Genomic DNA, 26,042 nt, shown 5'->3' with positions numbered 1-26,042 from the left:
TTGACTCCTTTTTCATGATTTTCTTATATCACTCATTTTTCCTCCAATTTTTCCTTTGCCTCTCTTACTTGATTTTTTAAAAAAATCATTTTTAAGCTTTTTCATGGTCTCAGACCAATTCATATTTTTCTTTGAGTCTTTGGATATAGCAGTTTTGACTTTTTTGTCTTCTTCTGAGCATTTGTTTTGATTTTCCTTTTCACCATAACTTTCTATAGTCAGAATTTTTCTATTGTTTGCTCATTTTTCCAGTCTATTTCTTGACTTTTAACTGTATTCTAAAGGGGGAGGGGGCTTTAGTTCTGGGGTACAGAGTTCATTTCCCCAAGCTTCAGGGGTTTGTGCAGCTATTTTCAAAGATATTTACAGAGATATGTAAGTTTTCAGTTCTTCCAAGGTAGTATAATCTAAGGAGAGGTGTGTCTACTACTTTCTTGGCCTGTGCTCTGGTTTGTGAGTGACCACAAGCCCTCTTTTCTGTTCTAGTACTGTGACCAGGGTCTACATTCCTCTGCAGCCACAAGCTGTGCTGTGCTGTGCTCCTCCTCACCTTGGGACTGCTACCAGTACTGTGACCTGGATCCAAGTATGGGCCATGCAAGAGTCCTGCCCCTAGTGCCAGAAAAGGGACTTCTATAATCTCCTTCTGACCGTTTGTCTGACCCCCTTACCATCTGTGGGCTGAGAGCTTCAGAAGCAGCCACTACTGGTCCAAATAATCCCAAAGCCTACTGCTGGTCATTTCACTCTGTCCTTTTGTACGTTCTGCTGCAGAGTTTGTTTTAGGGCATTATTTAAAGTGTGTTGGGGGGGAATTTGAGAGAACTCAGGTGAGTCCCTGCCTTTTCTCTGCCATCATGGTTCTACTCTCAGTGTATGAGCTTTTACACCAAAGTGGACAAAGGGACCTTAATGTTCCAATCTAAGGTGAGCAAACCCCTGCTGCTCTTGAATGTTCCAATCAAGAGCCATTCAAAAAAGTATGGTTAAACAAATAAATTGGTAGAATGCCTTTGGAGTCAGGCATTCATCAGTTACACTCTGGGTTTTTAGCTGCATTTCCTCCCTACTCTGGGTGATGGGGTTGATCTAACCAGTCTGTATCATCTAAGCTCCTGCTGAGACTGTTTATAAACTGATCATTTGTTTCTCTCTATTTTCCACTCTATCTGTTGAGAAACAAACTCAACACAGCTCAGACAAGGTTAAAAAGTGAATAACCTGAAAACAAACATAAAAACCCTTTATGCATCTGTTTCCCAAATGAGAATTCAAACTAATTAAACAGCTGATAAAGTAACAAAAAAAAAAGAATGTAAAAACATCAGCCCATTCCTAGAGCCGCAAAATAATCATCAGATCCTTTCCTAAAGCACCAGATTTCTCTTGTCCTTCCTTTCTCTCCATCATCCCAGAAATAAGAAAATTAAACCAAAAGCATTCTGCCCAAAATTTCTCTCACCAATATCCTATCAAAAGAAAAGACTGTATCAAACATTACCCAAAGTCTTTAATTCTTCCCCAACTTTAAATCCCATATATGCTTCTTCCTGCTTTTGTGACCTTGGGCTTTTAACTTTTCTGAACCTCAGTTAATCATGTAGAAAATTAGTACCTTGGACTAAATATCTTATGATGATCATAAGATCACCTCTCTGTTGTTGGCCAGGACCTCCCAAACTGCGTTCTTTTTTTTTTTCTTTGTGAGGCAACTGGGGTTAAGTGACTTGCCCAGGGTCACACAGCTACTAAGTGTTAAGTGTCTGAGGCCAGATTTGAACTCAGGTACTCCTGACTCCAGGGCCAGTACTCTAAAAACGGCGCCACCTAGCTGCCCCCCAAACTGCATTCTTAATGCTTCCCAGCACAGTTAGTTTATGGGCTGGTTAGGCAAGATGCCAATCTCTTTGAGTAACCTGTTTGTTACTAGTAGATCAGTGGAATGAGCTCAAGCTCAGACCCCAGTAATTCTTCCTGTACCCACCATTCCTCCCTCTGATTTGTGATTTCTCCATCCTCAGACGCCCCATCTTCTGTTTCTTCCACCCTATTTGGCATACTTGCTCCCATATTACCCACTCCATTCCCACCCACAGAGTTCTCTCCATTTTTATCTCCAGCCATGCTGATGTAATAAGAGAGAAGACCCGTAGAATTTGGTGGGATTACACCATATTAAGGGATAGATTAATGTCCATTTGCAAATAGAAGTAACATCCAGATTTGTGGAGAAGCTATTTTGTCCAGTTTAGGCAGTCAACTTCTGTTTATTTGCAAATAAACACCGTGTGAGCTGATTTCTATCGCATAAGTACTAATATTTCCTGTTAGAAATGGGTAAACTGAGGCAGGATTCCCGGTCTTGTGCAAAGCAGGAAGTTGTGTATGGTGAGCTCATCACAGTGACCCTTTATTGTGTCTTTAAAACAGAGCTTCCCTCCCGTTTCTCCATTGGCCATTAGCAGGCTACTCCAAACGCACACTCTTTGAGACACTCCTACTTTATATTCCTAAACATGTACCTTCACCCTGAACATATGACTAATTATAATGTTAACTTTCCACCCAGGGGTGTGTTAGATACTATGCATGAGGCTTATTAAGCAAGCACAGTACAATTTGGTGTTAGGGGACATGGAGGGGCCAGTTTGGGCTAGTATACTAGTCTTCCTGATTCTGGGGAGAAATCGTATTGTACTTGTGGGACAACTTCTGATTGGATGGGGATTTTGTGGTCTTCTTGTTATCTGCCCTTGACAACTGTAACTGCCAGCTCAACAGAAAGGGGAAAAGGGATGGGGAGGGGGCCCTGGAGGCTTGAGCAATGTGTCCTGTCTACAATGAGGAGAGCACATTTCCCTTATTTCTCTCATTTCCTATTCCATAAATACTAATGCTGGGGGGTACTGGTATAAATGAACCATAAATGTAGCCCGTTCCTCCAAATACTGGCATTTGGCCTTGACTATCAAGAATAACAATGACTGACTTCCCCAAGACAAGGTAATGTTTCAAAAAGGCAGGTGAGTGAAAAAGGTGATGAGGCAGGAAGAACGTGATCAAATGCCCTTCTTTGGGTTCTGGCTGGATAATGGATTCAACTTATTTCTCTTTATCACGGGGCTCACATTTTATTAGGAATCTTATCTTGGCTTATAACTAGCACACCTTCACCTCTGATGGTACTACTATGGATAGCCATTAAAGGAATTACACAAGGGAAGATATAATTATGCATAATTAATTCACATCCAGCCCTCTTCACCCCTCCTCTTCTCCCCACTCTCCACTCCTATTCTTTGCTAATGAAGTTGGAAAAAGGGTAAAAGCCTATAATTAGAGCCCAAAGTAACTGGAATTCTGCCTAATAGAAATCTTGGCCCAGGAAGACCAGACCAATAGATTGCAGATTCCTCCTAGGGTTTAAGTCCTTTCCCCCAGGGTAGCCCTCCTGGGTAATCTTTGGGGAGCTGAATAATTTGCTGCTAAAAATGGATGTTTTCAGGTGTTCTCTCTTGATTGGCATGTAGCTTGGTGGCATCTATACCTTCAGCATATTTGTAAAGTTCACCTGTTAATGAGGGGTCAAAGCCACTGCCAGCTTAATCTTTTAAGCTCTCTCACAATTGCAATAAAGCCATAGTATTGTCTATACTGTGCCTGTAAAACCTCGATTAGCTGGGCCCAGGCTGGTATTATGGAAAGGGCTTTTGTGCTGTATTTGTTCCATGGATAAAGTTGGAAACATAAAGCCAAGCTGTGTCTTTAGTACTTTAGTAATTTCTACATCTATAAAGTACTTTTTTATCATTAAGTATTATGCAAGCATTAAGTTCCTGCATCTGCTCTCTTCCACGGAACCATCAAATTTATCTGAAGTCCCACTTGTGATTTTATAAGGAACTCCCAAAGAGAAAATTCTCTCTACCAATGTAGCGTCATAGGTTTAGAACCAGAAGAGACTCTAGAAGCCATTGAGTCCAACCCTTTCAATTGACAGATGAGGAAACTGAGGCCCAGAGAGAGTCGATCAGTAAATCAGTAGGTCAATAAGCATTAAGTACCTATTACATGCAAGGCAGTGGAGATACAAAGGCAGTCCCTGCCCTGAAGAACCTTACAGCCTAATGAGGACATCACATTTCTATTAAGAATCTAAGGATTTGAGTGAGATCTTCTGGACTCCAAAGTCAATCAATGCTCATCTGCCACCAAACTAGTGGTTCTAGAATGCTTATGATATTGGAGAGATACTTTTGACTCTAAGGATGATTTGCTCAGGGTAACCCAGCCAATAGGTGTCACAAGTAGGATTTGAATTCAGGTCTTTGTGACATCAAGGCTCCTATCTACCACATGGCACTACCTTGTCATTACTAGAGCGTGAAAACCAGAGTGGATATTTTCCCAACAGCCCCTTCCAAGGGGCAAACTTTCAGCAAGCAGTCAGCTCATATTAAAAAAAAATTATAAACAAGGCAATACTGAGGCTAGGATGCCTATCAACAATGCTCCTATTTACCACCCATGTGGCATTAGGACAGTTTCTTCATCTCCCCTACCTTGGCCTCAGTTTCCCTATCTGTAAAATAATCATTTAAGATTCCCTCATACTGCAGGAAGGGCCCTGTGGAAGTTGGATAGAATAAATTTACAATGTACCCAGTCAAGATCGTTCTATTTATAACAGTAATGTGAATAAGGACAGACAAAGTAGTTGGCCAGAATAATCCAGGACTGAGGTTTGGCAGAGAATCATCATTGATGGGGAAAGAGGGCAAGAAGTTCAAGAGCATAGGAAAGTATAGAGTTGAATCGACTCAATGTAGGGTCAAGATAGTGAGAGGAGAGTAAAATCTGAGCAATACTGAGAAAGTACTGAGAGGCAGAGATATTTAAGGTCTTAATGAAGGAAAAGAAAGGTTTAGGAATGATGAGGAATAGGGAGGGATGAAATGATTTGATGAAATAGAAGAATTATCAGTGTTTTTAATTAAGGAAGTAGAACATTTGTGGACAAATAGTAAAATCCAGGGAGTTACCTTTCCTGAGTGTGGCTGAGGTGGAGAGAAATAATGGGTTATGAGGAGTTTGAGGGAGCATCAATAGGGATTTTGATATTCTCTAGGATAAAGGCAGGTATTGGGGAGGAGGAAGAGATAGTGAACCAGGTTTGGAAGTCCTTGAAAAAGGGAGCTAGTATATAGCAGTCACCATGATTTGAATCAAGTGGAAAATTTTGAGCAAATAAACTTCAAAGGAGGAGAGGTTATTGATTAATTATGGTAAAGGGAGAGTTTAAATATCCCATAGGAAGTGTGTAATTTAAGATTCTAAATGTGGATTCTAATCTGTTCCCCCAGTTTTGGGGGAAACTGACTAAAATCACTGATAAAACGAGTTTAGGTTTTTAAGGGTTTCTTGAAAAATAGAAAGAGAAAAATTGAGAACAGAATTCCAACAGCCTGGCATTCCTATCTTTCCTCAAATTTCCTGTGAAGTCCTCTGCCGCCACCACCACCATCAAGTCAGGAACCCAAAAGAGAGAGAGCTCTCCACCGCAGGCTCCCTTTCCTCCCTCCTGTCTCCTCCCAGAAAATAGGAGGCTCCTCAAGTTGATTGGCTGGTAGCCTTGATAGACAGCACCCATGAGCAAACGTCACTTCCTGACACCAAGGAAAAGCCACATGGCCTTGCCCTCTGAGGCATTTTCCTCATGGTGGAGCTTTCCTATAGTAAGTCTCCAGTAGGTGGCATCATTCCAATCATTACAGAAGCAAGGAGTATTCCAGTTTCCATTTCAGGAGTAGTGTCAGTGGTGTCAGGGGTGTGAATGAAGGTACAATCAGTGGTAGAGAGTAGGGCCAAAGTTTAGGAGTTCAACTGGGAAGGAATTTTGCATTTGGGATTGCTAAAAAGTCAACTTCTTCCATCCCCTCCCCTCCTTTTAGACCTACACTATTGGCATAACTCAAGGAAGTTAAGGAGAGCAAAGTCCAGGTTTGCTCCTCCACATAATGCCTCAGTCCCTTACCACTCCTCCAGCTCTGGGGCCACATGCTTATTCTTTTTCTCTCCAAAAGGCTGGCTTCAGAAAGTCAAGCAGAAATATCAAATGATCTCCAAGAAAACTGAGGCCCAAAGAGGAAAGTAACTTATCCAAAATCATAGTTAATAAATAGCAGAGCTGGAATTCAAACCCAAATCCAATGTTTTTCCCCTTTACAATAGTCACCCCAAAGAACAATAATTTAGTAGTGATTGACCTTAGACAATCACTTTAATACCTCTGAACATCAATTTACTGATCTATAAAACAAGAATTACAACATATGTAGTATCTATTGTGCCTCAGGAAGTTTTTTGTGAGAAGAGTATTTTATAGTATTGTTGCCATCATTGCTCTGAGCCACATCTTGAAGAGAAAGAGAGTCCTTCCAAGCCACAGGCTCATTCTCAGAGAAATATTACCTAGAAATGTGATTTTTTTTTTTTTGGTGAAGGAAATGAGGGAGATGGGGAGGAAATGGCATGTGGGAGAGAGATTGCTTCGGTTCAAATTTAACAACAAAAAATTAACATAGTATTTTAAAAAGTTTTAATAGTAATCTCATGGGGGAAATTGTTGGTGGGTGTTGGGGTTGTGGGTTCTTAGGTATTCCTCTTTAAAGAATCATACCCTCTCACATACAAATCCAATTAGAATAAAATAATATTTTATTTGGGCACTAGAGAAAGGAAACCAAGAGAGAGGAGAAAGGCAAACACTTTTATAGAGGACTGATGGGTGGAGGGACCAGATGGGGTGATCATCTGACTGTGGAAATTTCCCTTATTGGGGGTGATCACCCAAGGAAGGACCATCCCCCACTGGTGGTGGCTGGGGAAGTTGGGCTAGAGGCAGATCTGATCTCAGGAGCCATCTCCATCCCACCATGCCACTCAAGCAGCAGCAATGCCTAATGTGCTTATCTCTCTTGCTTCAAGGTGTGTCTCAAGGAGCAGACACTTGTCAGCTGACCAGGTTAAACTTTGATGGTCCTAACCCTGTAACAGTAATTAAATTTGTGTGCTATACATTCCAGAGTTTACAGTTATGATTTTCTTATATAGTAGAAAGAACCCTGGACTTTGGTGTCAAAATGAATGAATTAACAATGAATTACTATGTTCAAAGCACTCTGCTAAGCTTTGGGGCAACAGGTAGAAAAGCAAGACAAACCTTGCTCCAAGACATGCCACATTCTAACAGGAGAGAAACAACATAAGTTTGACCCCTGCCTCTATCCTTTAGTTCCTGTGAGACTTTGAGTGGGTCACTTATCTTCCTGGGGCTGAGTTTCCTCACATAAAAACATGATGGCAGTAGATTGGCATAGAATCTCTAGAAAATCTCTGAGGTCCCTTCCAGCTATAAGTTTGAGGGTCTTAGCCACAGGAAATTTTGAGATCAGCTACAACAAAAAAGTTTACTTTGAGACCAACCACTGGGAGTGGGGTAGGTGTCCAGTGGGGTAGGTTTAATTTGAGATTTTAAAAGACATGTGCTTTATGCTCTTTTACCTTTAAACATGAGTTTATTTCATGTCCTTGCAGATAGCAAAGATTTCAACTATTTTTTTGTGCACTGACAAAATGGTCTTCTTGGGGAGTGGTAGGAGAATGATGGAAGACATCTGAGTATCATCAGCCACTACTAGCAAACAAGTAAATGCAAGATTCTGGAATAATCAAATTAAGTCTCGAACAAATATGTGAGGATATATGAAGATGAGGCTCAGACTTTTAAAAAATGTTGAGGACTTAGGAGCTCTTGGTTCTAATACCAGGAGAGAAAGAGACTGGAAACTGAATATAGCTGGGCAGGAAGGCCTCGGTGAAAAGGTCACAGTGGAGGGCTCTGGACAGTCAAAAGGCAACTTTAAGGCAGTGGACACTTGGGGCCTGAGAAGGGAGGAATACCAAGCAGATGGAAGAGACTCAAAGATAATTCCATTTTATTTTATTTTTAAAATTTATTTACTTATTTACACCTTACATGTAAAAACAAATTGTAGGGGGGCAGCTAGGTGGCACAGTAGATAAAGCACTGGCCTTGGATTCAGGAGGACCTGAGTTCAAATCTGGCCTCAGACACTTGACATTTACTAGCTCTGTGTGTGACCCTGGGCAAATCACTTAACCCTCATTGCCCCACCAAAAAAAAAAATTGTAACATTGATTTTTAAAACTTTGTGTTCCAAATTCTCTTCCTCCCTATCCCTACATTAAGAACTCAAGAAATTCAATATAAGTTATACATATGCAGTCATGAAAAACCTAGCAGACAAAAAAAAAACTTCAGAAAAAGGAACTAACAACAACAGCAAAATCCCATTTTATTTTCAAACATTTTCCCAAGGCCAGCCCTTGGAGAATCCAATGACTTTCTTAAGAAGTGGGGTGAGGGTATGGACTTTTATAAAACATTGTTAAGGGGGATTTGATAGTGGCAATGAGCACAAACCACTAAAAACCAGCCTTTGCACCATCTTTGACACACAAGCTGTAGGTTGCCAAAAAGAATTCTCCAAACATTTTCCTGTAGGCTCAGAATAGAAAATAAAACAATGTTACTGACTTTTAAGACAAACATATCAGAACATGGATATCCCAGTGAATCTTGTCCTTCAGAGTCACCTTGGGAGATCTCTTTCTCTCTCTGTCTCTGTCTCTCTCTGTGTTTCTCTCTCTCTGTGTGTGTCTCTCTCTCCTGCCATTAGCCAGAAATAGCCCTGAAGTATCTAGTTTTGAATTGCTTTCCAGGCATCCAGCAAATCCTTGTGAATATTCTCAGTCATGACAAATCTTCATCATTTGAAGGTGGATTTTTTTTAAATAGCCAGAAGTCATCCAGAGCCAAGTCTTTGATAAAAAAGTTTGCAGCTAAAAATGTGGTTAATAAAAGAATTCCAAAGGGGGGCTCATCAGTGCTCTTAGTGGTGGGAATATCATTTGATAAGCATATAACTTCCTAAGGTGACCTTGATGGACCACACCCATTAGGATATATGTATTCTCTTCTAAAAGTCTTATTACTTCATAGTAACATCCTGTAATTCTATCCTGCTGTCCTGTAATAGAACAAAGAAGAGAGCTAACTATTCTGTGTGTTGGCATCAAAGTACTTTTCTGTCTCCCAGAGTGAGGGGCAGCTTAGTTACCATAGCCTATTGTTCTGCATACCAATTGCTAAATGGCACCATTTCTCTTGAGTTGGGAGCTTATTCTGAGGAAGAGAAGACTGTTTTAGTTTCATATATTTTTAATTTTTATTTAATTGAATTTAATTAATTTAATTGAATTTTAATTCCTATGAGAAATGACAGAATAGTAGATAGAAGGCTATTCTGGATTCAAGTCTTTCCTATGATATATACGAGCTCTTACCATAAACAAATTACTGGACTTCTCAGTGTCCTAGTCAACTCTCTGAGATTAGAGGTCATAGACAATATGCCAATTTGCATTAATGGAGGGAGTTTCCATATCTGGAGTTTCCCCATACAAACGAATTATAGTTAAAGACCACCCCCCCAAAAGATAACATTCTCTAAATTATACTCTCAGGAAAACTCGAGAAGTCTTCAGTCATGGCCCAAAATGTAGGATTTAAATGATTAACTGGCAGAACCTTTGACAAGTACATCCACTTCAGACAGATGGTGAGTGCAGTCAGCCAATTTGTAGGCTTTAATCATTCACTGGTGTCCATGTCCTTGTTTACTTGCAGAGCCAGAGTGTGTCTTCTCTGTGGTTACTTCTGTAACGATACAGAAGTGAAGAATAAGGTTTGTAGTCAACGGTCATTTCTGTAATGATCATTTCTTGAGCTGTGAATTGCTCCTTCTTTAGCCCATCACCCCAAAGAGAAGCTAATAGTAGTAGCAACTCATTCCTCCTTGATAATTATTGAAATAAATTGATCTAGATCCTAATTATTAATGAACACATTGGGCAGTGATGCCTGCTAAGCAGCTGCTAGATGAATCAGCACTACTGGTCGCTCCGTTGGCATAGCATGTCTCCAGCATGCATTTACAGAAGCTGATGGATTGTGGGGAAAGTGTCTCTCCTAGCTTTAACAACTCATCTTTTTAAAGTTGGGAAATGTTAGAAGCCAGCAAAACATTTCATCATCTCCATTTGGACACATGTAGCTCTAAGTGACAGGAAACGGTGGTGTGTCTAGCTAACTGCATGAGGGAAGGGGCACTGAGTTTCCTCATGATCTATCCAATTACTTTAATCACTATTTATTACCAAAACGTTCCTTGGTTCTTGGCTGAATATGTGAAAACAAGATGCTTGCCTTAAGAAGCTCATCTCCTATAGAGACATAGCAGGCAAACCTGTGCATAGACATATATGCAATGAGTGGATTATTAAGGTAAAGATTATTCCTATCATAGATTTAAATCTAGATCTTCCTTCCTTCTTTGCCAAGTGGGGAAGTATGGGTGTGGAATATCGCACATGATGGGAGACTGCATGGTTATGTTGGTTAGTTTTGTGAAACTGATTTTCCTCTCTCTTTTTTATTCTATATTATAGAAGATATTTCACTTGGTAGGGGAGGGGAAGAAATATTTCTAAATGAAAGTGATATAAAAACAAAAGATATCAATAAAAATTAATACTTTAAAAAAGATTTAAAGCTAGAGGGGAAGCTAGGTGGCACAGTGGATAGAGCACTGGCCCTGGAGTCAGGAGTACCTGAGTTCAAATCTGGCCTCAGACGCTTGACACTTACTAGCTGTGTGACCCTGGGCAAGTCACTTAACCCCAATTGCCTCACCAAAAAAAAAAAAAAGATTTAAAGCTAAAAACACCTCAAGTCATCTAGTCCAACCCATACTCAAAAGAAATCTCTACTCTAACATACCCAACACGGGTTAATTCAGTCTGTGTTTCAAGGGGACACACTTCCTCCTGAGGAAGCCCATTCCCTTTTAGAAAATTCTAATTGTTAGGACGCATTTTTCTCCTGATAGCAAGCTTAAATATGCTCCTTTGCAACTTCCTCCTGTCATTCCTTATTCTTCCACCTGGGATCAAACAGAACAAGTTTATTCCTCCTTCAGATACTTGAGGATACTATGATAAATATCCTGAGTCTTCTCTTCTCTGGGCTAAACATCATCAGTTCCTTCAATGATTCTCATGTGACAATGACCCGAAGCCCTTCACCATCCTGGTTGCTCTCCTCTAACTATTCTCTAGCTTATCGATATCTTTCTTAAGCTATGATATACATAACTTTTTATTGCTCTTAGTAGTATTTTATTTTTTCCAATTACATGTTAAGATCATTTTCAACATTGATTTTTGTAAGATTCTTTTTTTAGTGAGGCAATTGGGGTTAAGGGACTTGCCCAGGGTCACACAGCTAGTTAAGTGTTAAGTGTCTGAGGTCGGATTTGAACTCAGGTCCTCCTGAATCCAGGGCCGGGGCTCTATCTGCTGCGCCACCTAGCTGCCCCCATTTTTGTAAGATTTTGAGTTCCAAATATTTCTCCCTTCCTCCCTTCCCTCCCCGAGACAGAAAGCTATCTGATATAGGTTATACATGTACAATCATGTTAAACATATTTCCACATTAGTCATGTGAAAAGACAAAGGCAGAAAGCCATAAGAAAAAAAAAAACCCAAAAGTGAAAATAGTATGCTTCAATCTACATTCTGACTCCATAGTTCTTTCTCTGGATGTGGATAACATTTTCCATCACGAATTTTTTGGAATTGTCTTGGATCATTGTATTGCTGAGAAGAGCTAAGTTCATCACAGTTGATCATTACACAGTGTTGCTGTTACTAGGTATGATATTTTCCTGGTTCTGCTCAATTCACTCAACATCCGTTCACATGTGCGTTTCCAGGTTTTTCTGAAATCTGCCTACTCATAATTTCTTATAGTATTCCATTACATTCCAATAGTATTCCATTACATTCATAAACCACAACTTGTTTAGCCATTCCCCAATTGATGAGCATCCCCTCGATTTCTAATTCTTTGCCATATGGTGAACATAACTAAACACAATAAATATTTGGATTGTTGACAATAACAACAACAATATAATAATAAGCTAGTGTTTATATACATAGGTTACCTTGTTTGAACTTCACAGCATCCTTGTGAAGTAGGTGCTATTTTTTTTTAAATTTTGGTGGGGTGGGGGGGTGGGGAGGGAGATGAGGCAATTTGGGGTTAAGTGACTTGCCCAGGGTCACACAGTTAGTAAGTGTCAAATGTCTGAGTCTGGATTTGAACTCAGGTCCTCCTGACTCCAGGGTCAGTGCTCTATCCACTGTGCCACCTAGCTGCCCCCAGTAGGTGCTATTCTTATCCCCATTTTACTGAGGGAGTCTAAGGTTAAGTGACTTGCCTAGGGTAACACAGCTAGTCAATGTCTGAGGCTGGATTTGAACCGGGGTCTTCCTGACTCCAAGGCCAGCAGTCTATCTACTATATGCAAGTACAGCAGAACTAACCCCTCCATATTCTTGGAAACTATACCTCTCATAATGAAGCCAAAGGCTTTTTTTCTCTTGGCTACCATATTACATTCTTGACTCCTATGTTTCATAGCTCTTGGGGTATAGGATCATAGTTCTAGAAGTGGAAGAGGCCTGAGAGGCAAGGCCCCTCCCTCCATTTAGTGCCATCCTTCAATTTATAAGGGAGGAAACAGGCCAGAGGAGTTCAGGTCTTTGACTACTGCCATACAGGTATTGAGTAGCAAAGTCAGGATTCCTACCCAGGTCTAGTTAGGACTATATTGTGTCATTTTAAGTTACAGATTAATTAAAAAAAATTTTTTTGTGGGGCAATGGCGGTTAAATGACTTGCCCAGGGTCACACAGCTAGTAAGTGTCAAGTGTCTGAGGCCGAATTTGAACTCAGGTCCTCCTGAATCCAGGGCCAGTGCTCTATCCACTGCGCCACCTAGCTGCCCCCAGATTAATTTTTAATAGATAAGCATACTCTAAGAGGATCCAAATTAAAAATCCAGGGAACTATTTCTTTCTCAGATCACTTTCCTCTTTTGTTCCATATGACACTAGGGAAAGGGGAATATATTATCTGGGTTTTGGACAGACAGTAGTCAACCCAACTTTACAAAATCAGTTCTCCCTCCTGTTTGTTGATCCATGTGCCTGCCCTCTTTTGATCACCCATAAAGTTACTCTGGGGGCTGTAAGTTTCCCCCTGATCTCCTGTAGTCCTGGCTCCCTGTGTTTCCTTGGCTATTTTAGTTCCTCTCAACTTACAGAAAAGGTATGTATTATTCAGCAGACTGGGAAATAGCTGCTCACCCAGAATGAATAACCACTTATGCTAGGACTGTAGGGAAGAATGCTGATTACCTCTATGTAATAGGGACTCTTGTAGCTGTAGCTGCCTTTAAAATTGTGACAGGGGAGGAGAAATTCATGATCTCTGCTCTCAGAAAGAATGCCAATTCTGGTCATCTTTGATGAGTACCATTCAAAAGGAGTCATGCCTTCAGTCCAACCCCCATGTAATTGCACAGGACTTAACCTGACTCTTTCCTAATTTGTCATTTGCTGGGTCTGGCCTTTCCTTGATGTACATCCAAAGTGCCTAGTTCAGTAACATTTCCAAGAGCATCTCCTTTGCTTTCTCTGAATCTGCATTTTCCCAGTGGCAAGGTAAAGGTGTCATTATTAAACATCTACTTAACCAAGGAGGAGTTGCAAATACTGACAAATAAATAATTGTCAATTCTGGATGTCAGGGCTCTCATGAAACAAACAAAAAAAGTAATAGAGGGCATTTTCTTTCCTTTTAAAAAATTATTTTATTCTTAATTAATGGAACAAAACAAGCATTTCCACAACATAGCACAACAAAAGAAATGATTGCACATGAAACTGCAAATCCACCATGAACAACCTGCTATTCCTTTTAAATATATAATAAATTTATCACGTAAATTTTTTTTCCTAAAAAACTGGCATTTTCAAATCCAAGGCTCTCTTTAGACCTTCTTTGGGTTTTGTTATAGGTTCTTCCTCTCCAATTCACTCTTTTTTTGTTGTTTTTGTTTTTCAGAGCAATGAGGGTCAAGTGACTTGCCCAGGGTCACACGGCTAGTAAGTACCAAGTGTCTGAGGGCAGATTTGAACTCAGGTCCTCCTGAATCCAAGACTGGTGCTTTATCCACTGTATCTAACTGCCCCTTCTAATTCGCTCTTGAACGAGTGAGTTTAGCTATTGGCATAGCTTTGACCAAAGAACAGGGAGGGCCATCCTTTCCATGTGACCATGGCCTGTCAGAAGAAGGAAGGGGGGAAGGGAGGGAGAAAGAGGGAGGGAGGCCGGGAGGAAGGAAGGAAGGAAGGAAGGAAGGAAGGAAGGAAGGAAGGAAGGAAGGAAGGAAGGAAGGAAGGAAGGAAGGAAGGAACCATCTGTTCTGCCAGTCAACTCACCTAAAAAGCAGCATGGCATAATGGGAAAAAGACTGGATTTCAAGTCAAATGACAATTCAAAATTCTGCCTTGTTGTTAAATGGGAGTGGTGCCACGTACTAGCAAAAATAGTCAAAATGATAAAAATAATAGCTAGCATTTTAATTGCATTTAAGTTTCATGGAATGTTCTATGCAAGTTTTGTTTGATTTCCTCAACCCTGTGAAGTAGGAGCTGTTATTACCCCCATTTTACAAATAAGGAATATGAGACTGAGATAAGTTATAAACAGTTCATTCAGGGTTACATAGCTAGTAAGTGTCCAAGGCAGGATTCAAGTGAGCCCCTATCCAGCATTCTATCCACTAATACCCAGGTGTGAGTACCTGTGTTATCTGGGACAAGTCATTTCATTTCTGTGGCCTTCTGATGCCTAGCCTGTAGAATCAGGGCCTTGGATTAGGTGGCCTCAGAAGTAGTATCTAGGGGCAGCTAGGTGGTACAGTGGATAAAGCACCAGCCCTGGATTCAGGAGGACCTGAGTTCAAATCCAGCCTCAGACACTTGATACTTACTAGCTGTGTGACCTTGGGCAAGTCACTTAACTCTCATTGCCCCACCAAAAAAAAAGTAGTGTTTAGCCTCTGTGGTCTGATAACCCTGTGCTTTCAGTCAACCTGGCTGAACTGGGGAATATCCTATGTCAAAGCTAGATCACCTTCATGGGACACACCTGCCTTTCACGTAGGAAAGCTACCAAATGAACTGTCTCTCCAATGGGCACACCTTCTGCCCCAGACATTTGTGTTGTCATTGTTTAGTTATTTCTGTCATGTCTGACTCTTTGTTATCCCATTTGGGGCTTTCTTGGCAGAGAAAAGATGTGATTGCTATTCAGTCAGTTGTTTTTCAGCCATGTCCAACTTTTCATGATCCCATTTGGGGTTTTCTTGGTGAGATATTGGAGTGTTTTACCATTTCCTTCTCCAGCTCATTTTATAGATAAGGAAATTGAGGCAAACAGTTAAGTAACTTGCCCAGGGTCACCCAGTTACTAATTATCTGAGGCTGAATTTGAACTCAGGTCTTCCTAACTCCAGGCAAATCCCTCAGTCCTAGCCATGGGAATTCTTAATTCAATAAGTATCTATTAAGTCACTTAACTTCTTTCTCTGGGACTCATTTTCCTCATCCATAAAATGAGAGGGTTGGTCTCTGTGACTTCTGAAGTCTCTTTTAGCTTCAAATGTGTGATTCTCTGATCCAAAGGGCTGACTGGGTGCAAAGCACTGTGATAAAAGTTCTGTCCAGTAATAATAGAATATAAAGATATCTTTATTTAATAAGCTGATCTTTATGTCCAACAGCAAGGCTATGGGCTCAGCATAAATCAGTAGCTCCTGATCTTCAGCAGCACCCAGGGCTCTGGGGGGTGATCCATCTACATTCTCATGACAGACTCTATAGTGACCTAGGAGCACATTTGGGAACTGACTGCAAGGATGGAGGGAGGAAGTCACAAAACAGAATTTCCTCCATATTAAAAGTGAACTTGCTCCTCCGGGTAATCAGGCTTGTGACCAAAGCTCTGGCTCTAACCAGTTCATCCCGCTGACCATGACAGTTTCCATTGTGAATGAATAGATCAATTCTCTTTATGGTCTCCAAGTGCTGAAGGATCTGTTCTTCTTGAGACTTAGCAAAGAGGAATGAAATGGACACCTCCAAATTCCCATGGCACTTTATGATCCCTCTTTTCTTGAAATCCTAGGATCACAGATCTAGGTACTTTCAGTTCCATCATTTTCAGTCATGTCTGACTCTTCGTCACCCCATTTGGGGTTTTCTTGGCAAAGATACTGGAGTGGTTTGCCATTTCCTTCTCCAGCTCATTTTACAGATGTAACTGAGGCAACCAGGGTTAAGTGACTTGCCATGGGCCACAGAACTGGTAAATATCTAAGACCAGATTTGAACTCAGGAAGACAAGTCTACCTGGCACTTTATCTACTGCAACACCTAGCTGTCCCTGATGCTTCCTTAGACATTGTCTAGTCCAGAGGTGTCAGACTCATGGAGGGTAGCTGTAGTGTCCAGATTAAAATATAATTGAGAAGTGTTTAACAAAATAAATAAAAATACAAAACATTTTAATTGTGTCTTTCTAAGTCATCTAGATGGTGCAGTGGATAGAACATGGGGCCTGCAGTCAAGAAGTCCTGAGTTTCAATCTAGCCTCAGACACTTACTAGCTGTGTGATCTTGGTCAAGTCATTTGATCCCTGTTTACCTCAGTTCCTCATTTCTCTCTGTCTTTGTCTCTCTCTGTCTCTATTTCTATCTCTCTCTGTCTTTCTTTATTTCTCTCTTCCTATTTCTCTCTGTCTGTCTATCTATTTATCTACACATACCATTTCTATTTGGGTTTGACACCTCTGATCTAGTCCACCCCCATCATTTTACCAATGAAACTGAGACCCAGACGGGTGAAGAGCCTTGACCAATGTCACACAGCTTCCAGTGTCAGAACCAGAATTCAAACCCAGATACTCTAACTCCTCTTTCTATCACATCTTGAGGTGAATATTTTCAATGATGAATAACACATTTTTGGTAATGAGTCCTGCTAACAGAAAAATCTAGGAGACTCTTGGAGATCATTGTATTTAACAGCTGGAGCAGGTGGGATTCACTCATCCTTTGTGGGATGAACTCTCTCTTTCTGGGAATAATGAGTGTTTTCCTTTTCTTGATCTAAGCACCTGACTTCAACTAGACTCTTGAAATTATTTGGCTTTGGGCATCATATGGAATGCATCCATCAGGACCTTAATGCTTGACTAAACTTTTTTGTCACAGAATAAGGGTTGGAGAGAAGAGCAGAGGAGCGTATGCTAATAATAGCTTCATGGATGGCACTCAATTCTGTTCTTGTTTTGTGTCTTGACACTGAATCATGGAGAGAACCTCAATTACTGGTCCTTGATTTGGCTGTGTGTTGGGCTGCTAATGATTTTCTTGATGACTTTCTAATGAAGACTTCTAAAAATAGATTCGTACAGGTGACAAATACAATAGCTTCATTTTTAGGTCTTGCATTATATCCCCTTCCCCTCCCCATTGTCTCTGCTTTCAACAAAGGTACATTCCCATGTGTGCAAATGTAGCATATCAGGTCTCCCCAGATAGAATGTTAACTCCCTGAGGGCAGACTTCCACTTTTGTCTTTTTATTCCCCAGTGCCTAGTACACAGTGGGAGCATTTTTTTAAAAAATGCTTATGGGGGAGCAGCTAGGTGGCACAGTGGATAGAGCACTGGCCCTGGAGTTAGGAGTACCTGTGTTCAAATCTGGCCTCAGACACTTAACACACACTTACTAGCTGTGTGACCCTGGGCAAGTCACTTAACTCCAATTGCCTCACCAAAAAAAAACCCCAAAACCAAAAAATGCTTGTCAATTGATTAATCTAGTCTGAAGATTTGTGTCTTCTCTACTGGGAACCTAAGGGGGTTATAGAGTCTGCAGCTGTGCCTTGTTTTTCTCCTCCATTGACCCAATTTAACTTAATTTTATTAATCTTTAAAACTTCTTTGCTTCACAATTAATGAGAGAAAGGGGATCAAGGAAGCAGATAGTGATGTGTGTTTGTGAAATGCCCAGAGATAAAGAGGGAAGTGATTATGGAGGCATGATTTTATTGTAGCTTTAGACTGACCACCAAATAAAGCATTCTAGAGATGACTAAAATTCAGAGCCAACACCATGCAGTAAACGTTTTCCCTTTGTCTGTACAGATCGTTTCACAGAGGAAGCTGTCCAAATCCTTACTGAAGCATGGAAACACTGCAGGAAAGTCTTCTATAACGGTAAGTTCCCATCTGGATGAGGTCAATGTCCCCAATGAGATGGTCAGAATAAATCAGAAGGGAGAGAAAGGCAGACACATTTTTAGTTGCCTATGGTTGGCTATGGATCACCCATGGATAGCCTTTGTTTCTGCTTCCTCTCTCCTGCCACCTTAGGTGCCATCACCACAATGTAGGAAGGGGGAAAGAAAGAACAAAAAAAGGCAGATCAGCCAGCCATCAGTTAGTCCTTCTAATTGTTAATAGCTCTGATAAAAGATTTATCGAGAGAGAGAGACTCAAATTCCTAAGTAAAAACAAACAAACAAAAAACACCAACTTCTAAGTAAACTGGAGATTGGGAGTCAGCTGTCAATTTCAAAGGTCCATATTGCTACCATCTTGGTCTACTAAGGATAATTGTCTTAATGTACCAAACATGCAGAGGCTTCTAGTCCAAGCTTTGGTCCTTGTCTTCAGTGTTCTGCTTTGATCTAAGAGTTTGGTATAATTTTGAAATATAATTTAAAAAAAATTTCATAGGGAACCAGCTTTTAAACATGCTGGAGAATTGTTCCAGCCAATGAATTTGCAGACAAGAAAAAAGTGGGGGAGAGGACAGCTTTGAACTCCCACTTTGAACTTGAAAGTGATTGATCCACAAGGATGAAAATCCTCTCAGCTTTTGTTGTTGTTTTTGTTTAAATGGAAATTCAGAACTACTCCAGGTGGGTTGAGGGAAAAGTATCTGTCTCACAAGAAATGAATGTCCCAGTTGCTTCAACATTTAAAAGGAGAGAATTATAGATGGTAGACCAGATCCATTCTCTGCTGTTGCTAACAATCTAGTAACCTTACAAAATCGTTGCTACCTTTAAAGATGTTGTGAAACCTAATATCTTACTCACTATTTTAAACCAACATCCAAGAGGCTGTTGGGTAGGGATCCAGATGTGGGATTTAACATTTTCCCCCTTCATTGATTGCAACCTCAACTTGGTGTGCTTCTAAATCTTCCTCCATCAAAGTCCTTTTTACAGTGATTGGCTGAAGCAAAAAGTGATGGTTAAAAGTATTTTACTGGGCTAGATCAGCTGATCCTGAATATGAATTGCACTCCTAAAAAGAGATCTCTTTGAAAATTGTACATATATGATTATTATTGTCATCATCATCATTATGCAGACCTGTGGTTACTTAGGTCTACATAGAACACTCTTGATGAGGAAACATCCTCCACCAATGAAAACAGGCACCTGCTCTACAATTTGTAGTCAAAGAAAGTTACCTTGGCTCACTGAGAATTTATCACTTGCTCAAGGTCACATAGGCAATATGTGTCAGAAGGAGAACTTGAATTTGTCTTTTCTGCCAGTGAGGTTGGCATATATATCCATTATTCCTTGTTTCTTCCAATGATAGAAACATACTCTTGTAAGTTTCCACTTCACAATTAGTTGGGATGCCAAATCTAAGCAGGCAAAGTCAGTTCCTCAGAACAATGAACTGGAAATCAGAAAAAAATGGACTAGATTATAACTCCATTCCACATGTAAACTCCATGGAGTATAAACTGTCTCTACTCATTAAGGTAGACAACTATGCTATAGCTTCTAGTTTTAGAGAGTAGCATGGGACAATAATAGGTTAAGTGACCGACTCCAGGTCACACAGTCACTGTGTCAAAGGCAAGTCTTGAATCTGAGCCTTCATGACTATAAGGCCAGCCCCCTATCCATCACACCACACCGCCCTACATATATACTGATGTGCATATGTAAAAAGAGAGAGAGGGAGTGCATGTTTAAAGTCATGTATATGCTAGAAAATTACATCAATTACTGGCCACATGGGCTTTATACAAACTAGACTTGAGGAGAAAGTGTAGCCTAAATAAAGACCAGTTTGGTACATGAATATGGGAAGCACACAGGTTTCCACTCTTCTCTCCTGCTCACCTGTTTAGCTTTACTATTAACTGCAGACTAACTCTTCAGTCTCCTGGTAGTCTGCCATGGGCACTTTGTAACAGATGGACCTAATTCAAAATAGAACAGTTGAACTCAGAGAGAACTGATTGGATTAGACCTTAGAACAAAGCTAACTAGAAAATAGTTTCCGTTTGTTCTGGTTCCCAAATGCTTAATGAGGATGAAGCATTACTTATAAAAATGAACTGGGGGGTGGAGAGGAGAGGGGAAGAGATCCTCTCTGAGCCTGGCAGCTGGTTTCCAGGCCATTGCTTTGAATGCCACTGTCTGTTAGATTTGGGATCTTACCTAATTGTGCAGTGAGATTGTACCAGTGATGCTTCCCTTTAATTTATATCAAAATATGTGTCAGGAATGCACTATTTTTAGATCATAGGATGCTAGATATAGAAGAGATCTCAGAAGCCCACGCAATGCATTACAAATGAAGAAACTGAGACCCATGGAGAGTGACTGCTCAAGATCAAACAGGGTAAATATGGACTGTCCTGATGAAAACTATACCATCCAGAGAGTGCCAGAAAGGGTTTAAACTCAGGCCCTCTAATTCCATTTAGTGGTCTTTAAACCACACCACTCTGTCTCCCTTTGTTGGGATTAGGTAGAATAGGGACAGTATATTTATGTGCCTTGGACAAGACACATGTCTTCTCTTCACTTCTGTCCATTAGAGAATGTGTAATTTTATTGGGACACATGTAGCTTGAATAATAAAATAAATACCTACTCACCATGGAGAGTGGAATTTTCCATGATTAAAAAATGTGCATTTGTCAAAACAAAACAAACAAAAACAACTCTTCTGGGGCAGCTAGGTGGTGCAGTGGATAAAGAACCGGCCCTGGATTCAGGAGGACCTGAGTTCAAATCTGGCCTCAGACACTTGACACTTACTAGCTGTGTGACCCTGGGCAAGTCACTTAACCCCCATTGCCCCGGAAAACAAAAACAAAAACAAAAAACTAAAACAAAAACCTCTTCTTGTTCTCTCCTACCTATTGGCCCCTTGCATACCCCTAGTGCCAGTTCTGGTGTGTTTGGTTCCCAGATTTAGTCTCCACTGTCTCTTGAGATTGTCCCAGACTTCCCATAATTAGCGCAGTTTTCCCTTCCTTTGAGCTTTGAAAGAGTATCCAGAAGTCCTTCTTAACAGTCATATAATACTAATAAAAAATGATGAGTAGGAAGCTATCAGAAAAACCTGGAAAGATCTACATGAGCTGATACAAAGTGAAATGTACTGTCTACAAAATAACAGCAGTATTATAGGATGATCTGTTGTGAGTGACTTGGTTATTTTCAGCAATGCAATGATCCAAGACAACTCTGAAGGACTTATGAAAAATGTCATCCATCTACATAGAAAGAAGTGATGGTATCTGAATATGGATTGAAGCATAATTTTTTGTTAGTTCCTCTAGCTTAAGTTTTGTTTTTGTCCATTTTCCTTCACAACCTGGCTAATGTGGAAATGTTTTGCATGACTACTCATGTATAACTTTGGGGGGTAGAATGGGGAGGGAGGCAGGAAGAAAGAGAATTTGAAACACAAAGCTTTAAAAAATTGGTGTCAAAATTTGTTTTTATCTATAATTTGGGAAAATTAAAATTCTAAATTAAAAAAGAAACAGTCATACAAGCATAGAACTGAAAATCATTGATTCATCCATTCTCATAGTGACAGCCTTAACTAGGCACTGAAGGACTGGGCACCTGGAGATTTTGCCTAGGGGATCAAAATTTAGAGGGCATTCACAATACTTATATTCCTTCGATAGAGCAGGTTTTAAAAAACTGAGCTTAGTATCCACATGAAACAATAATTAATTAAAATAGGAAGCTCTCAGAGAGCTTTATCCCTCCACAACCACCACCAGCAGCATTGGTTTCAATGTCTGTCTCACAGTACCCACCCTCCTCCACATCCTCCAGGAGTGATATCCCAGGGTCTCTGTATTCATTGGACCTCAGGGTTCCTAGGCCAAAGGTCTCTCCCTGAGAGTTTTAAACACAACCCCCCAACTCCCTAAATTGATTGTCCCTAGTCTGCTTTGGACTGTTTATCCCCAGGTACAAGGATTGACAATTAAACATAGGTCCTCAGTCTCTGTGTTAGGGCTACATTAAAACGGATAGTGAAATACTAGTTTAAGGTTAGTTTGGGGAAAGAAAGTTTACTCTTTTCTTTAAAATCTCCTGGGAGGGTTGGGGGAGCAGGGCTTCACAAAACTCCTTGGCAATTCATGTCAATAGCTCATTAATCTCCAGACTTTCTCTACCATGCCATAGAAATGTCTTCACCTTCAAAATTTACTTTACCCTTGGACTTTTGACACTACAAGCACCCTCCACCCCTGTAGCCTCTTCCTCTGATTGACTGATTTCTTCTTGAACCTCCATATTAAGGAAGACACCCAGAGTTGTCATGTTTTCATTCCTCTTGAGGCTGTACTTCTGACTTTCTGGACTTTCTTTACTAAATTTCTCTATAGGCATTCTCCTTTCTAACTTCCATTAAAATGTAAGTTTCTTGGGGCAGCTAGGTGGCACAGTGGATAGAGCACTGGCCCTGGACTCAGGAGGACCTGAGTTCAAATCCAGCCTCAGACACTTAATACTTACTAGCTATGTGACCCTGAGCAAGTCACTTAACCCCAATTGCCTCGCCAAAAAGAAAAAAAAGAATGTAAGCTTCTTGAGGGCAGGAACCTTCTTTCTCTCTGCTTGAATTTTCATGCCCAGTGCTTGGCACATAATAAACACTTAATGTTTGTTGACTTAATTTGACTCATTTACCCTTAAAATTAAAAAGAAAATCTTCATAATGTCTCATCCAGACTCTTCCTGTGTCAGTTTAAACCTTTTCTCTACTCTTTTGTCCTCCATTCATAGAAAAAAAATCCTGATGATTTCTTCTTTAATATGCTTCCAAATACTTAGAAATCTCTTTTTTTTGTATGAGATAGCATCCAGGTGTCCAGAACAGTTGCTTCCTATTTCCCACCAGTGGTGGTGACAAAGAACCACTTTTGACCCAAAGAACCTGGATTCAGAAAAGACCTAAGTTCAGTTCCAGTCTCTGACACTTGTTAGCCAAATGACTTTGGGCAAGTCACTTGTCTCTAGGCTTCAGTTTCTTCATCAGGAGGCACCTGCCTCACAGAGTTGTTGTGATAGTCAGCTGAGATGATATGTTAAGTGCTTTGTAAATGGGAAAGCTGCTGGCCATTTTGTTATGTTTCTTTCTGTTGTTCCGCCTATCTGGTAGAGAGCAGAGCTTATGTCTACTTTTTTCTCCTAGGTGATAGCCGAGGAGCTCTCCGGTAACGATGACTATGTTGAACTGGCATTCAATGCTCGAAAATTGGATGACAAGGTAAAGTGTTTGATATTAGCCTTATCATAAGATGTGATAAAGCCAACATCGTTTAACACGATTCTTAGACACTCCCGCGCGCACGTACACAGAGCTGGTTTTTTTTTTCTTTCAACTGCTATTAATCAGATCAAAGATTCCAGATCAATGAGCAAAGGCATTGTTCCCAAACTTGTGAAGCAATTAAAAAGAGGTCTGGGGATTGTAATAAAACCAAGACAATTATAATTACACACAAGCCTCGCCATTTCAAAACACTAGAGACCAGAAGGGTCACATATGGCTAGGGTCCTCCTCCCTTCCTTCTTTCCTCATTAACTCTTTGTATATTTGGCATTTATGTATCCTGTGTACATAGTGTTTCCCACCTGACCCCATAGAATTCTGGTTTTGTCTTTGCCTCCTCAGTACCTAGGACAGTGCCTGGCTTATAGTAAATTATTGATAAATGTTTATTGAATGACTGAACCTTCTAAGCACCTTAGCAGAAGGATCACAAAGCTTGAAACTTCTTGGGTGAGGAATATTCCTGTAGCCAAGAAATATCAGCTGAGATGCCACAGGAAATGACACTCTAAGGATGGGCAACCCACTTCTGACTCTTGCCAACCATTTCTGGGACCTGATCAATGTTAGCCAATATCTCTATCATGTTTCTTTCTCCTTGGCCTTCCATAGTCATATCCTTACCTTAAAACTAGAGAGCTTCTCCTAATTCTCCTTTGGGATGGCTTGGTTGTATTAGTTAAAGTTCTGATAGACAGAGAATCATAGAACTGGAAGATATCTCAAAGGTCATGTAGTCCAAACTGCCTCATTTTCCTTAGCTGAGGTCCAGAGAAAAATAAACTTGTCCAAGGTCACAAAGTTGGTGAATGGAAAAATCAGGTTTAGAATTCGGGTCTTCTACCTTTCAATCTAGCCTTCACTGTGTTTCCTCTCCTCAGCTCCTTTATCCCTCCCAAGGCTCACATTCTTTAGATACAGAAAATGATGCACAGAGGGGTTATGCTTCATCCCACTTAGAGTCTCAGCTCTGACACTTAATACCTGTATCACCTTGGGTTAGTCACTTAAAATCTGTAACCCTCATTTTCTTCTTCTGTAAAACAAGGATATTAATACTTGCATTAAATCATGTTGGTGCTATATGAAAGGTACATAATAACAACAATAATATAAATGTTATTATTTGTTCCTTTTATATATAAAGCTTCATAAGATCTAGAATTTATCTAGACCTTGAAAATCTTTCAGCATCTGGCACAAAAATTAGAATGAAACCTCAGTTAAAAGTTAGGATAAAGAATGAAAAATGGCTGAATAAGTTGTACCATATGAACATAATATAATATGGTTGTACCTTAAGAAAAATAAGATTAGGAGAAATTCAGGAACACTTGAGAAGACTTATATGAACTAAACAGTAGAATAACAATTAGCAAACAGACAAAATCATTATAGTGATATGATGAAAAAAATTATAAATTAAACCAAATTCTATGTGATACTAACTGATCTTGGCACCAGAGAAATGATAGGGATATGAACCTCCATTCTTTCTTTGGCAAGATGAGGAGAGGGGGAACTGTGGATGCAGAATGTAGCATACAATATGCAACCTGATTGGTATATAATTTACCTTTTATTAATTCATTTCTTTTGTTATAAAGAAAGGTTCATTGGATAGATCAGTGTGAATGGATATATCTGGGAGTGACTGTGATATAAAAAAAAGATCAGTAGGGTTTTGGGGGTTTTTGGGGGGGGCTGCTAAAAATAATCCATAATAAATGTAGAGAGATCTGATTTGGAGAAGCAGCTCAAATTAATGGCATTACTGTTGACTGCTTTCTTCTTCAGGGGTTTTAAGTCCCCCTGGGACATAGCTCAAAGCTTCTGCTGCTTATAAGAGCAAAGATGTTTTCCTAAATGGTGGGAAATTTGGCACTCCACACTAGGGACAGTTTAATCAATCAGTCAACAAGTCCTTATTAAGCATTTGCCATATGCCAAGTACTATACTAGATGCTAGAGGTGCAAACCCCCAAATCAAATGGTTCCTGCCCTCAAGGAACTTACATTCTATTAGGATATGTACAGGGATAATTAAATACAAAATATATACAAAGCAAATGGGAAGGGACACCAGCAGTAGGGGAGTTGGGGAAAGATTTCATGTAGAAATTGGCACTTCAGTGGAGCTTTAAAGGAAGCTCAGAATTCTAACAGTGGTGGAGTGAGTAGGCAATGCCTTCAGGGCATGGAAACAGACAAAAGATGGATGGAAGTATTCAATTTGAGGAACATCAAAAAACCCAGGTGGGCTGGAATATAGAGTGTGGGAAGAGG

The 26,042-nt window shown here is 40.2% G+C and overlaps 1 protein-coding gene across 3 annotated transcripts in view; it reads left to right on the top strand.

Moving 5' to 3' along the window:
* The window catches only part of CPNE4 (copine 4), a 441,978-nt gene that overhangs the window by 293,561 nt on the left and 122,375 nt on the right, over nucleotides 1–26,042 (top strand). For all 3 annotated transcript variants that reach the window (XM_043968781.1, XM_043968782.1, XM_043968783.1), the window contains exons 4-5: nucleotides 18,273–18,344; nucleotides 23,616–23,690. In XM_043968781.1, coding sequence (XP_043824716.1) covers nucleotides 18,273–18,344; nucleotides 23,616–23,690 — 147 coding nt within the window. The remainder of the gene's footprint in view (nucleotides 1–18,272; nucleotides 18,345–23,615; nucleotides 23,691–26,042) is intronic.

Source organism: Dromiciops gliroides, chromosome 5, assembly GCF_019393635.1.
Source record: "Dromiciops gliroides isolate mDroGli1 chromosome 5, mDroGli1.pri, whole genome shotgun sequence".
Taxonomy (NCBI): Eukaryota; Metazoa; Chordata; class Mammalia; order Microbiotheria; family Microbiotheriidae; genus Dromiciops; species Dromiciops gliroides.
This window is presented reverse-complemented; position numbering and strand designations above follow the sequence as displayed.